We start from the raw sequence: 14,514 nt of genomic DNA, 5'->3' as shown, positions 1-14,514 counted from the left end.
AAACCTCTTCTTAAATAAGTCTGCTAATAAGAAACAGGGTTTCAGTGTATTACTCCGAGATCTGAATTTGGCCTTTTATGTTGGGGAAAAAAAAAAAAAAAAAAGGACTGCCTTGAGACTGTGCCTTCAATAATAATTAAAATAACTAATATATTTAATATCAGGCCTATTTTCGCTGTGAAGAACAGAAACATTTCTGTGTGTTACTAACCCATTTAGATTCTGCCTGATTGCATTCACCTGCCACTTACCATTTGTGCCCTGGTCCACAGGATGTCTAGGACAGGAACTTTCTTCACATCATTTGCTTATTTCTTTCCTACTACACTAACGTCCTGAACAGCAGTTTGCAGGCAATGCTAAAATATAAGAAATCACCAAAAGCAAATGGAAGTTATTTTGCAATGACACTGTACAAGGCAGACGTCTGCCCATAGGAGAGATGCCATCACTGTGAACGCGTTGTGGAAAGACACTGTCTTTCAAGACCCGGGTGTATTGCAAAACTCAAACCCCGGAACTGTTAAACACCAAAGCAAGTCAGGAACAGAAAAATCTTCTAATTCTTTGCCACGCAGCCAGCCATTCAGTGCCATCAATAATTTACTGACTGCGTAATGTGCCTACAGGCTAGAATTGAAGATTCCCTACAGCTTTGCCACGTATACAAATAAAGGGGTATCGATGACTGCGTATAACTTATTGACTATGGGCTAAAAATGCAACTGAGGATTCCTTAATGCTTTCGAACATAAACAAGCACTCGCTAGCTCGCCAAAACAAAAGTCCACTGAATGGGAGCCCGGGCACATAACAATCTCAACAGACCTTTATTGTGAGTATTCAAATGCAGTCAACATTATTGCTATCGTTGGAAAAAAAGAAAACCACAACAAAAACCCAAAAAACAGCCCAAACAAATCACAGAAAAAAGCATTTTGCTTCTCTCACAGATTTAGCGATAGCGCACTGCTGCCTCTCTCGGCGTGTAGTGACAACACACTGGCGCGCGCGGCTACAGCTGAACGGAGGTGGCTCTGGCCAGTTTTAGAGAAAGGAAGGCTGCTGTTTGAAGCGAACAGCAATTGAACCAGCTTTAGTTATTCAATCCATAGAATAAGGCTGGCTCATCTACTGCTTACACGCAGGCCCAGCGTGTACAGAAGGGGAAATCCACTCCTGAATGATTTTTCACACTAGTTCGTTTTCTCCAGGCGGTCTCCAATTTTTTGTCCCGAGTTGCTCAGGCTGCTGCGGAATGGCCGCCAAACGCACAACCTGCTCTCTGTGCAGTGTATTTTCACCATCGTTACGTGCTCCGTACTTGTTTTCTTTATATAAACAGATATACACATAGTGTATAATACTTATTGCTAAAGACAGACCCCCGCTCCCAGTGCCCAGGACAGAACACAGTATAATAAAAACCATTACTGAAGTATTTCAAACATCCTCTGCAAAATAATCACCTGAAGCCATGTGGACTCCGTACAACAGAATGAAAGCGTCGGCTAATAAAACGTGAAAATAGCAATGGGCATTTCAAACGTAATTAAGCCTCTGACCTTATGAGCACTCCAGAATTAAGGTGCGCGTACTGCAACGTTTCTAGGCAGCAGAGAGAAAACCTACGGTTCCAGTGTCCTAAACCGACATGGCAAAGATCAGCCCTGTTTGCAAATGAATGGCATCATTGCACGCACCCCCTTCACACATCAGCGCCCCCAGATAAACCACCGACAGGGCAAAGTAGTCAAGACGGCCTGACTGCACGCTTCTTGTTAAGAAGCCCGTTCGCAGAGTGCTTCCCGCTCCCCACCTCTGCTGTCGATTCCTACATCAAGCTCCAGTTCAGTTCAGGATCTGTTCCGTGTCTTTTAAAGTGTCAGTGAAAAAAAAATATAGTTGTGGTTTTCCTTCAAATACAAAAGAAAAATATTCCGGTTTGCAAGCATCAAAATACTTTTAATATTTTACTGTGATGTTCAAACGACTCCTTTATATCCCGACCTTCGGTTTGGTAAGGAGAGCTTGAGCCCAACAGTGCCAGAGGGGCTTTGCTGTAATATTCATTCAAATCTAGTTAAGTCAGAAGCCAGATGGGAGTAGATGATCACCACTTGCACAAGATCAGAAGAGGCTTACTAGAAGAAGGCAGCAAAAACATCTGAAGCTTTTGATGACGGTACACAGGCTCCAACCGTACGCAGCTCACAGGGCACGCTGGAGGCCGAGGGCAGAGAGGCAGAGCCCCTTCCCTGTGACTCCTTCCCACAGCGGCCAGAAGGAACTGGGCACAGGAACGGAGGAGTGAGACCCTCCGGGCACCACAGAGGACAGTGCAGGAAGCTGAAGAACAAAAGGAGAAATGGATGCGAGCTGCAGAACAGAGAGATGAGGAGCACGTGTAGAAGCTTAGAGGCAAAACTAAGATATACAGTCGGGTGACAGCCATGCCAGAGGACTGCACCCATGGAAGAACAGTTTCAGTTCTTTGCCGCCCAGCAAATATATGAAATCGGAAAACTGCAACCCTTCTTCAACTATTTTAAAGAGGACGACAGGCTTCTACCACTGTAAATTACTCCATTTACTCCAGCTGAACAAAGATCTATGCATCTAACGCCAGAGTATCCAAAATACGGGCACTACTCAACCTACAGCTCCCCAAGAAAAGGGTTAGCAGGAAGCATCTTCCAGCCCATTCCCTGCCATAGGACTTGAAATACCTCCATTTTGCAACTGAAACACAGGCAGCCCCATCCCATGGAATCTGATGGCGTCACCAGGACTACATTTCATTTGTCCTACTGCCATCACTGCAACTGACACCGCAGAGTTCGTGATGTGGATGCCTATGGTAGTCACAGGAAGGCTCTGAAATGAATCACCCTGATACCGCCAAGGGAAAAAAACACCTCAGACAAAAAGCTAGGCATTTAAAGGCTACACAAGTTTGCCTTTTACCCCTGCAAAATCACAAGAGGCTTCTGTGCAATGGCATTTCCCTTTTGTTTATTACTATTAAGAACTTCAGTGAAAAGGCAGCTGCAAATTTCAAAATTTTACCTTTCTGTGCACATGTATCAAAAACAGTCCTTACATCTCCATATCCTATTTCTTCCTCAGAAAAGGGGGGGGGGGGGGGTCTGCCTCCATCACACAGCGCACGTGACTGCAGTTCACGCCCTGATAAATGAAGGTGCAAATAGACTGTGGGTAGATACCTGGCCTATTTACAGAGGAAGACAGACGGAAAATGATGCCTAGAGGAAAAAGGTTCTCCCGATGGCACTCGAGCAAAGCAATCGACTGTAGGTTACGTTCTGTGCAAAACACTTAGCATTTTTACGGCACTTGACTTGTAAGTGTTCAAGGAAAAATAAACTGCAAAAGCATCCCAAACCTTTGAACACTTGAGAAACTGGGGCCAAAACTAACGTTCACGTTACAGACGAACATCACAGTTTGAGAAAGCAAACTCAGACCAGTTTGTGAAGCATTTGAGCAACACACAGTGTATCACAGCACTGTCCATAAGGACACCGAGATTGTATTTCTTAGAAGATATGAATGCCTGCAGGAGTTTTTATAATACATGACTACACAAGAAATGAAGATACAAAAATACTGAACAGATTATTAGTTTTTGTAAGCACAGTCCATCCTGAATAAAGCAGGACCCCGAGGAATAAAATTACACACTCATGTAAATTTAGAGACCGTTACATATACAAACGGAAGACAAGGTAAAGCTGCAAGGGCAACTTTAGCTTTGACCTTACGATTTCCTTTTCAGGATACCATTCCTCCATCTCAGCACTAAGAAGGAAACCTCCCACCTGGAATCTCTCGGTCCACCTCCACCTTCAGTAACATTTACAGTTATATTACATCACACGCATGCACACACATTGCATAATATTGCTACAGTGTATGCTGTATAAATTATGTAAATACACTCCACTTTGTTTCAAAGTAATTCATCTGGATTTACACTTCTCTTATACAGTACACACAGTACCACATTCCAGGATATGCAGCAGGTGAATAATATATAAAAAAGTCTCACATATCCAAAAGCAAGTAGGTCACTCGGCTATTCATATTGTTTGAAGCAGTTATTTAAGCATCTGACTATATAACATAGCATTTTATTTATTAGCAGTTGCTATAAAAATGTCAACAACTCCTCAGCTCTTGGTCTTTGTGCATTACGAAGTTGCCAGTCACGACTCCATAATTAACCTCCGCGTGACCATGCAGCTCTGTTAATGCCTCCTATAAGCTCCATGTGGCGAGACTTCTTAAATCGCAGTCACCCCGTAACAGGGGTTTACACTTTGCTTCGGGCAGCAGGAGTGACAACTCCCTTCAGACATGACGGACAGGAGACGTCAGGGCAGGTTTATTCTAGCAATGAACCAGCCATGCCGCTTGCTTTCTCAAGAATGGTTTTATCATGGAAGTTCAATGCACTGGCTGCAAAGTCTTTCCCCGATAATCCATCTTTGGCACATTTTTCAATTTTATGCATCCTCAAAAGGCATTCGAAGATTTTTTGATTTTTGATGGTCTGTACATTGTAACAATCACTTCTTTTTTACATATGTATGTAGACCAGGAAGAAAAGTGGATAAATGTAGAGTATGCAGAATAGTTTTAATAAACAGTTTTACATACAGTACCTTACATATAGAACAGTGTGTTTGCAAATTTAAATAATTTTTGAATGTACAGTGGCTTGTACTCTTATCAAAAGGTAAATTCAAGTTTACTGTCTATCGGTTCTAAAATGCATTTATACAGATAACTAGAACTGATAAACAGACATGAGGCATAAAATGTTCAAGTATCTTAATGTCATCTGTTAAATAGCCTCCTTTGAACAGTCATATTTTACAAATTTCAAAACCTGTACATACATTATTTTCAATTTTAGAAACTGCTTGTTAAAAGGTAACATTTCATGTTAACCACCAGTTCTTATATTCTATTGTAATAAAACTAGACATGTGTAGATATAAATGTATATAGTATGTATATATGTACATGTGTGACTATACACATATACATACGCATACAAATATGTATGTAGCACTGGGTACAGTGGCAACTTATAAGCACAGGGAAAGTCCTGGGCTCAAAATCCAGCAAGAGCTAACAGAGCAAATAGGTTGCCTTTGGTTTCATGACGTTTCATTCACTGAAGCTGAAAGATTTTATAAAAACATCTTGGATAATGTATCTTGTGATATTTCCTCTAGTGGTTTAGTATATTCACAGCCACAGACAGTTTTGCTGCTCTTGTCATTCCTCATCCCAGCTGAGGGTGGTAAAGTTTCAGAGGGCCAACACCAGAACAGAGCTACCCAGGACAAAAATTGTACCTTGAATCCTGAATACTGCAATAGAACATAAAAAAATATAAACTAGATACAATTTTGGATGGATTGCTGGCACCAAGTAGGACTTTGGAAGAAACCTTCACGTAAGTCACAATCAAACTCTCATCCCAGTGGTTTTAATAGTATTTGGCACATCTGACCACTATTTGCCACTTACATTTTAAAGGAGCCTAAGGGTGCTGTAATAAGGATTTCTATTTAAAAAAATACTTTAAAAAGGAGACCATGATAAGTAATTTCTTCCAAAAAAAAAAATATATCAAAGCTAGTATGTTCATGTTCCTGAACATTCATGAGAAAAGGAAATAATCTAAAAACTTTCCTGGTAGAGAGGATACAGATCTCTCTGTGTCTATCTTTCACTAGCAAGATAAGAGGAATTAATGAAAAAAGCAGTTCAAGAATTTTTAGTCAGCTAAATTCTGCTAATTTGGAATTTTTTGCCGAAGGTTTCAGAACAGTAGCATTATTTTTTGCAGAGCTTTTGTTTGTTCAACTTTCTTGTATGCGGGGATTTTCTTGCTTATCACGTTAAAATCATATCAACATTCCTCAGGATGTAATATCTTACATTTTGAAGCTTGGACACTGAATATTCAGATTTTCAACATAACAGATTCCTTAGTCTAAATATCCTCTCCTCTCTCTAAAGCTTCAGGCTATTAATGTAATCAGCAAAGAATCAGATAAATGCTCAGCTTTCTGCTGTCTTCCTGTCAGTCTTGTGGCTAGTAAAAAATTCACTGTAAATAACCTATTTTTATTTCTTTATTCTTCCTTCTGTCATACAGAGCAAAGCGTTGCTATTTGCTGTACTTTCCCCATGTCAATTAAGAGCTGTTTGATACGTCGCTTGAGCTGAGGCAATCTTGCCAGAGGATCTGGTGGTTCCAGTTCTCCAGTGAAATCAAGCCAGCTTTCTAAAACTACAGGAGGAAAAGAAGGAAGTTGATTAGAATAAGTTTTCAAGAAACAGTTTTCATAAAAATTGAACTTTTCTTTCTTACTCTGTCTTTTATAGGAAGGGAAAGTGTACTGAGGCTGTGACTTTTATTTAACAGAAGAAATTTTTATTAGGGAAATGCCAACTAATTCCCTGTTTCACTAAATAATCCAAACAGATCCTCTGATTTGATTGTGACTATATAAAGCAGTACTTGGGAGCAAGTTATACCCTGGGCTAACAATTTACCATCTATGCACATAAAAGAAACCTCAGTTCACAATCTTCTAGCTATGACAGTTCTGCAACAAAAAAACGCAGTCTTTAAATGCAAGGCTTGCTTCTGTCACTAACAGGCTCCTGTTTAACAAGGTCCAGATTACAGAACGGGTTTCCAGTCTGACAAATGTTTTCAAGGAAATTCTACCCTTGCAGAAAGAGAGAAGGGAAAAGGTCAACCCCGTTAGCTTAGAAATACTGTCCAGTACAAGCAGGAATATTGGAAGTAAAACCGCAAACAGGAATATGACAACTGTTTTTCTCAAAAGATAATTAAGGACGCTGATGACCAGACTACAAACTCCCCTCATTCTTAATTTCTATGACTGGCGAGTAAACTTACATTTACCCCTACACTACAATGTCATTCAAGTTCTCATGAAGCCTGATTTGTCTTCCTGAAACCAGTTGTTTACTGACGTACAGCAAATGAAAGTTGAAGGCAGAATGAACACATTTTTTTTTCCTAGCTTTTGTCAAATACTAGAACAAATCAAGCAAAAAAACACTCCAGGCACGGAAAAATCCATCAGCTTTATGATCCATATGTGGATAAAGACTAGACGAGTTAACTAAACTTTCTGAAGTCTGCCAAATATCACAAACTTGAGCTAAATTTTCATGGGTCCTGAGTGCTTAAGCTACTTTGCTGGGCATTCAAAACTTGTGGAAGAGGGAGGAGGGATTAAGGGTCCAAGCTCTGGTTACAATTTTGGGTACCCAAATTTGAATACAATTCTTAAAAATCCAGCCCCAGTGCCTCAGATCATCTTCAACACAATGGCTATGAAAGATGCTGCTACAGGTGTATTAACAACTCTCTGGCAATGCAGTTACCATCAACTTCTTTTTCAATCAGGTCCATTCTGCTGGTGACTTCATTTTGTACATTCTCTATATGGGTAAGGAGATTTAGCTGCCATTGAAGATGTGTGTCCACTTGTTCTTCTGAGCCTTTTCTTTCATTACAAACAAACACAGTGTTTCCTTCAGCAGAATTCTTCTTCATAGGAGCAACAGAAAGAAGAAAATTGCCATTTAAGAGGGTTTGTTTTGTTTATTTTGTTTTTTAATTTCTGGTGTTGGCTTCAACACGAGTCACATGAACTACGCTGTTTTAGAATTGTGTTTCTGTCTACTTGATAAAAAGCATACTCAAAAGCCATGTACCATGACACATCAATAGACTAAACCAAACAAGATGCAAATTCCATACAAATGACCATGTACAGCACAGGGAGAATGAGGCAACAGGTAAAGTTTACCAGCTCAAGTGCTTTCTTTAATGCAGTAAGACAGGCTGCATTTCTGTGCCCTTTTTATATAAATAGTGACTTAAATTACAAAGTGCTGAACTGCATTGCTCTACCGTCAGTGTGCAAAACCCTGAGCTTTGTTTCCACTTAAGCCAGAGAACGAAGGAAAACTCCCTAAAAATAAAGCCATACCCAAGACGTCAAAAGTCACTATTTTGCACCAATAAGCTGTCCATTCTGTTTGTTGACCAAGACACAAAACTTCTCCTCCTACCATTGCTATGGTCCCATGTAACCTGCAAGCACAAGTCTGGGACAGAATTGAACACCCAAATTGTCACACCCAATGTGTGAACACCCAAATCCCCAAATTGTCTATTTGGGGATAGACAAGGGCAGTAACATGCGGAGTTATGCAAATCAGTATCTGAGGAAGACTGACTTCTCTGAAATAACTAGTCCCTTCATAAAAAGTCAGACAATACGCAAGTTCTGCATCTTTTTGTATGAGGCATTTCAGCTGATGGAAACGACCAGAGGAAGTATACTGGATTTAATGAGTTAAGATGTTCAGCATCTCCATTAATTGGCAGGATTCACTGTTTCCATTTTATATACACTATGACCTCATATCTGATTAAGTTCTTTCGCTATTGATGATTCTGCTTTAGGGACTAGAATGCTGGATACATGTGCTCACACAGTGTCAGCTCACGGCAAATGCCAGAGCAAGGAGTGAAATTTGTCACATTAATACACTTCTCTGATGAAGTGCTCAGCTATTTTTTTTTTCCACATCACATAACAGACTTAACACCATTTTTTCCTTCCTCCAGTCAAGAATGGGAAGAGTGAGAAGAGAAGAAGAAAATAGGGGCTGATGGATTTTAAGTTACTTCTTAAGACAAACAAAAACACCAAAAAATTTAAGACTTAAAATCAGTTAAAAAAAAACAAAACAAAAAAATCCCCAACAACAACAAAAAACCCCAAACAAATTAACCTTGACCTGGGACCGACCTGCTCACAGCTTTGTGAGTGAGTCCTGGAGAACAAGTATTGTTAATACAAATAATTTTTAAAGGAGTTGAAGTTACTTATGAAAGGTAGATTTTTAAGTCATTGAAGCCTCTAAATTCTCAAACCTTTTGGATAAAATCTTTTTTCTCTCAAGACCTCAGGTTTGTCTCCACAATGTTTTCACTATTAAAACTGTTACTAATCTTATAAAGGATATTTTTATCGTAAATAAGATGCCCTTTTTCTTACAATGTTCAGGCCTTCTCTAAAACCACAAGAGAAGAATGCTGTTTTCCCCTTGTTGTATGAGGACCCAAGTTCATAATTCTAAAATCAAAATCATCTGTTAGGTGAATCTTTTAGACACCCACTGCAGTAAGTGAGGGAAAATTTTAAAGCTAAACAACATCTAAATAACATTATAGAAGATTTTTTTTTCTTTTAATGACCTCTGTATTTGTTCAAGTGGCTGGTAAATGCTCCTTGAAAAAACCACCCACAAGATCAAACAAGTCCTCCTCTAAGGTAAGAGATCAGTGTAGGCAATCGGGGAATGGTGGCAGGGGTAGTAAGGGAAGCAGAGTACAGTATCCAGCTTGTGAAGAAGAAAGAAACGGGATGTTCAGGTAGAGAAGGCTCGTGCTTTCAGAAGGAAGAACAAGGAAACTAAATAAAATTTTAAAGATGATGCATAGCCCCAAAAAGGACTTGATAATAGTCACTCTGAACTCTGTTTGTGAGAGAAAAGATGGTATGTAACAGAACTGTAGATTACGATAAGACAAAAGAATATGGAAACCCAGAACATTCAAGGCTCTGCAGGATGCTAGAAGGGAGAACTCAAAGATCCAAACAAAACTTTGACAAGGAGAGGTGAAGAAGGCACCTTACAGAGGAGTCAGTTCATGTAAAAATGGCACTTCAATGTCAGTGTCATCATGGTTTTAAGGTAAGTACAAAAAGCTTAATGGAGAAACCAAGGAGAGCTTTTCAATACGTGTTAAGTTTAGACAGAAAGCCTCACGTCAGGTATCAAGACTGACTGCTGACAGCAAGGTGAACTAAGGTGTCCCGAAGGAAAGAGTACTCTGACACTACCCCAAACAGACGTCCTGGGTTAAAACAGAGTACCTCGCTTTTTAGGTATATGCTTTAGTGTCTGAAGGAAACATTAGTTTTGTTTCATTGCATACATATACTTCCTTTTAATTCTAAATGTATTTATTTATGCTATTTACAATGACAAATCAGGCTACTGTTGGAAGAAAAGTGTATTTCACACTGCCGCATATCTCCTTACTACACGAACTGAATATAATCATGCGATTTAGCTTACAGTTATTTCTACCTAGAATAAGCCAAAATTTCCCAGACTATACATCTTACATGCCATATTTAAAACTAAAAATTGAAAGAAAAAGACGTTTCTTACTCATTTCTTCCACACCAGAAACTGTAACTTCAAAAGGGGGAATGAGCTGAGCGACTTATTTTCACACAGTTGATATCGTAGAAATCAGAAGGGTTTGTTTCACTTGTTTTTTGCTCAAAAGAGAACTCTTCACTAAAACCAGACTAACAAGTTTCAGACCTTTTCCACAAAGTAATGGATTCAAACCATTAATGCAAAAGTGAGAGATGGTTAAATAGCCAAATATAATCCTGGCTAAAAACCTATAAATGTTTAATTAGAAGAAACATGCAATATAAAAGACTCAAAAGAAGTTGCACAAGGTTAAATTAGTCGGTCAGTAAATCACTACTTGTGGACAGAATTCTAGATTGTGTTGCTATTAAAAGAATACCGTACAATAATAGACACTGTCACAAATCTCAGTTTAACAAACAACAGCAAAAACCCCACACATAGAAGACAGATTTGAAGAGTGAAAAAAGGAAACTTGTCAATCCTTTGTCAAAGCTTGGCAATATTTTCAACCACACTTTGCACCTCATTCACCAGCTGAAATGGGTTACTTCACCTGAAACTACTTCAGTGATGCAACTTTGCTTCTAGTGATTTCTCCCGACTTTAATAGACTATATCAACTTATAACAATGAGCCTTTCTAAATATTTGTATACGCTTCAGTTTTATCAGATTGAACATATTTTTCCAACTAAGAAACTTCCCAGATGAAGATTGAGACTCACCTGTTCATTCATGCCATCATCTTTAAAAGAATACTGTAAACAGTTTTTATTCTCTGTGTGAAATTCCTGCTCTTCCTCAAAACTACTTGTATCATCATCATCTGAGCTCATAGGTTCAGTGACTGCTTTACAGTCTCGACCAAAACTCTGTGGTTTTTGGTAACTGTGCTCACTTGTGATGTATGTTTCTTCCATCTTCTGGGGTATACTGGGTGGCTCTTTATGGTTTTGACTGCGATACGTCCTTTCAGTTGGATTAACAACATCCGGCAAAGTCACTAATTTTTTCTCTACCCCAACAGTTACTTGTTCTTGTTCTTTTCGCAACCCTGAATATGCCCAGAGATGAAGGTCTGGGTGATGCTTATTTCTGCAATGAAGGGCAGGAAAAAAAAGCAAGTTATAGAGAACACCACTTACAGCACTGAACTATTAAGCATCCACTTCTGCTAGATCACAGCTTTGATAAGCACCATGATCAAACATTTAAGTATTCCCAGGTTAATTACTAATTTAGGATAAATGCAGAATGTCTCTTTAACACAAAATTGACTATAAAAGAAAAAAAAAATCACCAGTAATCCCAATATACTGGATTCACTCAGGTGCTGAACACTTAACTCCCACTGAAGCTGAGGGTACTCTACAACTGCACTTGAATTCTTTAAACTATTATACAAGAACGACCTTTACCGTGAGAGAATAATGCATATGGAATAAGAGCAGTCTCTGCTACCTAAATACATAAAGATGGAGAATAAGCCCTGAACTGATACTTACTTTAATATCCCAATCTTCAACTGCAGTCCATGCAATATTTCAGTTACACCATATACGTCTGCCAGTAGGTGATGCGTTGACACAATCTTTTTGGCATTAACATGAGAGTAGTTTTCTTTCAAAAATGATAATCCACACATGTGTCCATTGTTTAGCCAGTCTTTATCATAAAGATATTTGGCACTCCACCTCTGACCTGGGGTAAGCAAGAAACAAATTGAAGGCCATCTAAAGCCACAGCAAAATTGTAGTTAAAACTAGAGTGCTATAATTATATGCTGTGCTCTCCTAAATGTCTCCTAACATCCATGAAAGAACGATTCAAGGTCTTGCTATTAATATATTAAAATTTAGTTTTCATGGATTAAGAGGAAACTCTTAACACTTACGAAAAAAATAAACCGGAAATCTCAAGACCTCTCTAAATGGCATTTGAGATGAAAAGCTAATCACCTTTGCAATCAAAGTACAGGATATCAAAACCGGTGTTATTAGCAATCTAACTGCAAAAAAAAGTTTAAATTGGCATTTTATTTATTTAACTGCTGCAGCTTACTTTAAAAAAAGAAAAGAAAACCTAAGTTACCAAGAGAAATGTTGGAGTGGATTTTACGTGGACATATCTGAAACACCTAGTATGTTTCTAAAAGACAAATATTTTGCTTCAATACCAATGTCAATATCTGTTTATGAGAAGCCAGGAGAAGGCTTCATGAAAAGCAGCCATTTCAAAGTTATCTGAGAGCAGAGTTCTTACACCCTCCTTTGAGGTGCCTGTTACCAGATGCTACTAGACAGGATATTGATGTAAGAGGGCCTTAGGTCTCCCATGCTACGGCAACATCTACAGTCTTAACCCAACCGGAATGAATATTTAGCTAATGCTTCTATAGTAACTTAATAACTCAAAAAAAAAAAAGCAAAAACCAACCAACAAAAAACCCAACCCAAAAAACAAACCAGTAAACCAAACCCAAAATCAGAACTGTATAATGCTACTTATTCCAATATTATTGTTTACAATGAGGAATCCAGACAAACAGACTGACTAAGACCGCAATATCTTACACTCAATTTCATATCAGACTATCATCATATACAGAACAAAGAATGGGTTGATGGAAGCCCTTCATACCTTTCAGGAGAATACCCTGTCTATCTCCTTTCTGCCCATTATCCCAATACACTTTAAAATACTGACATTGTGAATGACCTTTTTCTCCTGACATAGAAAGAAAAGAAGTAATGGTTAGGAAGGGAGAGAAGATAAAAATTAGGGACACAGTCTCTGCATAGCAGGGGATAACGAAGTACCTATTACAGTGCAGGGAAAGAACACAAGACAAATTAGTTGGTTTTAGTAAGAAAAAGCTTGACTGCTCAAAGAGTACACCACACAGAACTATCAAACAACACTCTATACCATCCATTTAGGTTCAGATTGGGGCAAATGGAAAAGGTCATATCTTTCCAGCTCTATTTTCCTAATTTTTCTTCTCAAAAATATTAAGAACTGTGCTATTTTATAGCTCTGCAAACAGTTTTCAGGTTTTATTTCTTAAAGTCAGAATGAAAGTAAATTTGGGGGTGTAGTCTCATTGTCCCTTTGAAACAGGTGGACTGTTGGATAGTTCACCAGAAGACATGTCTGTGCATTTGTATCATCAGGAAAAATACTAAAAACTTTCTTCCAAATTGTAATTTTTCTCCAAATAACTGCTTAGAAAAATGGCTTTATGGACAGACTCATTTTTAAATCAACACCTCCCTAACCAAATATATTCCGTTCAAAAAGAAACAGACTCTTCCTAATTCTTACCATTTCAAACTTATCCTAACGATCTTAAGTTCAAGATGGGCTGGTTGTGCACTACTGTTCACCATAAGAAGTGCTAAATTTTTTTGATATTGTACATATTCAGTTCCACACCCGTATTTACACAATTCTGGACAAACTCAAACATTTTATATTAATTGCAATTTTATAATGACACCCAGAGCATGTTTGAGTGTACTGTGGTACTGAGTCCTTTTTCTCTAAAAAATTTTTAAATGAATGGATATGACTCCAATTATAGGCAAAAGAGGTTGCTGAACAAGAATGATTTGTTTAGAAAGACTCTTCAGACTACAACGACATGGAAAAGTGCCAAGGTTTTGGGGGAATTAAGTTTCAACAACTAAAGCGATGGTAATTAAGGTCATGAAGAGATTTAGCGTGGCTGAACAAGATATAACTAACATGAAAGTAAGTTTTTGCTCAGGGTCAAACTTAGAATCACTTGCCCCAAAGTAGTACAACAGATAACACAAAACAGACAAAGCTTTAGCAATTTAAGCAATTCATAACATCTCTGCTTAAAAATCCCAAGCAGACAGTTGCAGATAAATGGGGTTTACCCGTACCTGGTGGATCTCTGCAGATGTAACAGATGTACTGCTCGGGAATGCTGTCCTCTAACAGTCCCATGCATACACTGTGCTGCCAACACAAGCACTCTTCACACTGACATCAGGAAAAAAAAAAAAAACAAACACAAAAGCAAAAACTAAAACTGAGATAAGTAGATTAAAAAATCAGAAGCTATTTCTTGTATTGTCAGAATGCAGAGAACAGCAGTTTAACTTAAAAGCTGGTTTGAGTAAGATTATCTTAGTTGGGCAAATTTGTGTTT

General features: G+C 38.5%; 1 protein-coding gene across 16 annotated transcripts in view; it reads right to left on the bottom strand.

Annotated features, from left to right (window-relative positions):
* Positions 1-3,522: 3,522 nt before the first annotated feature.
* Positions 3,523-14,514, bottom strand: part of PHF20L1 (PHD finger protein 20 like 1) — a 55,483-nt gene continuing 44,491 nt past the window's right edge. For 7 of the 16 annotated variants that reach the window (XM_075085861.1, XM_075085852.1, XM_075085860.1 and 4 more), the window contains 6 exons: positions 14,246-14,345; positions 12,975-13,061; positions 11,840-12,035; positions 11,060-11,429; positions 7,468-7,633; positions 3,523-6,334 (listed from right to left, as the gene is read on the bottom strand). In XM_075085861.1, the coding sequence (XP_074941962.1) occupies positions 6,192-6,334; positions 7,468-7,633; positions 11,060-11,429; positions 11,840-12,035; positions 12,975-13,061; positions 14,246-14,345 (1,062 nt within the window). In that variant the 3' untranslated portion in view covers positions 3,523-6,191. The remainder of the gene's footprint in view (positions 6,335-7,467; positions 7,634-11,059; positions 11,430-11,839; positions 12,036-12,974; positions 13,062-14,245; positions 14,346-14,514) is intronic. The other 9 variants (XM_075085866.1, XM_075085858.1, XM_075085863.1 and 6 more) reach the window with 3 other exon arrangements.

The sequence above is a fragment of the Phalacrocorax aristotelis genome, chromosome 2 (assembly GCF_949628215.1).
Source record: "Phalacrocorax aristotelis chromosome 2, bGulAri2.1, whole genome shotgun sequence".
NCBI classification, from domain to species: domain Eukaryota; kingdom Metazoa; phylum Chordata; class Aves; order Suliformes; family Phalacrocoracidae; genus Phalacrocorax; species Phalacrocorax aristotelis.
Note: the sequence above shows the minus strand (reverse complement) of the source record. Positions and strands in the feature narration are given on the sequence as shown.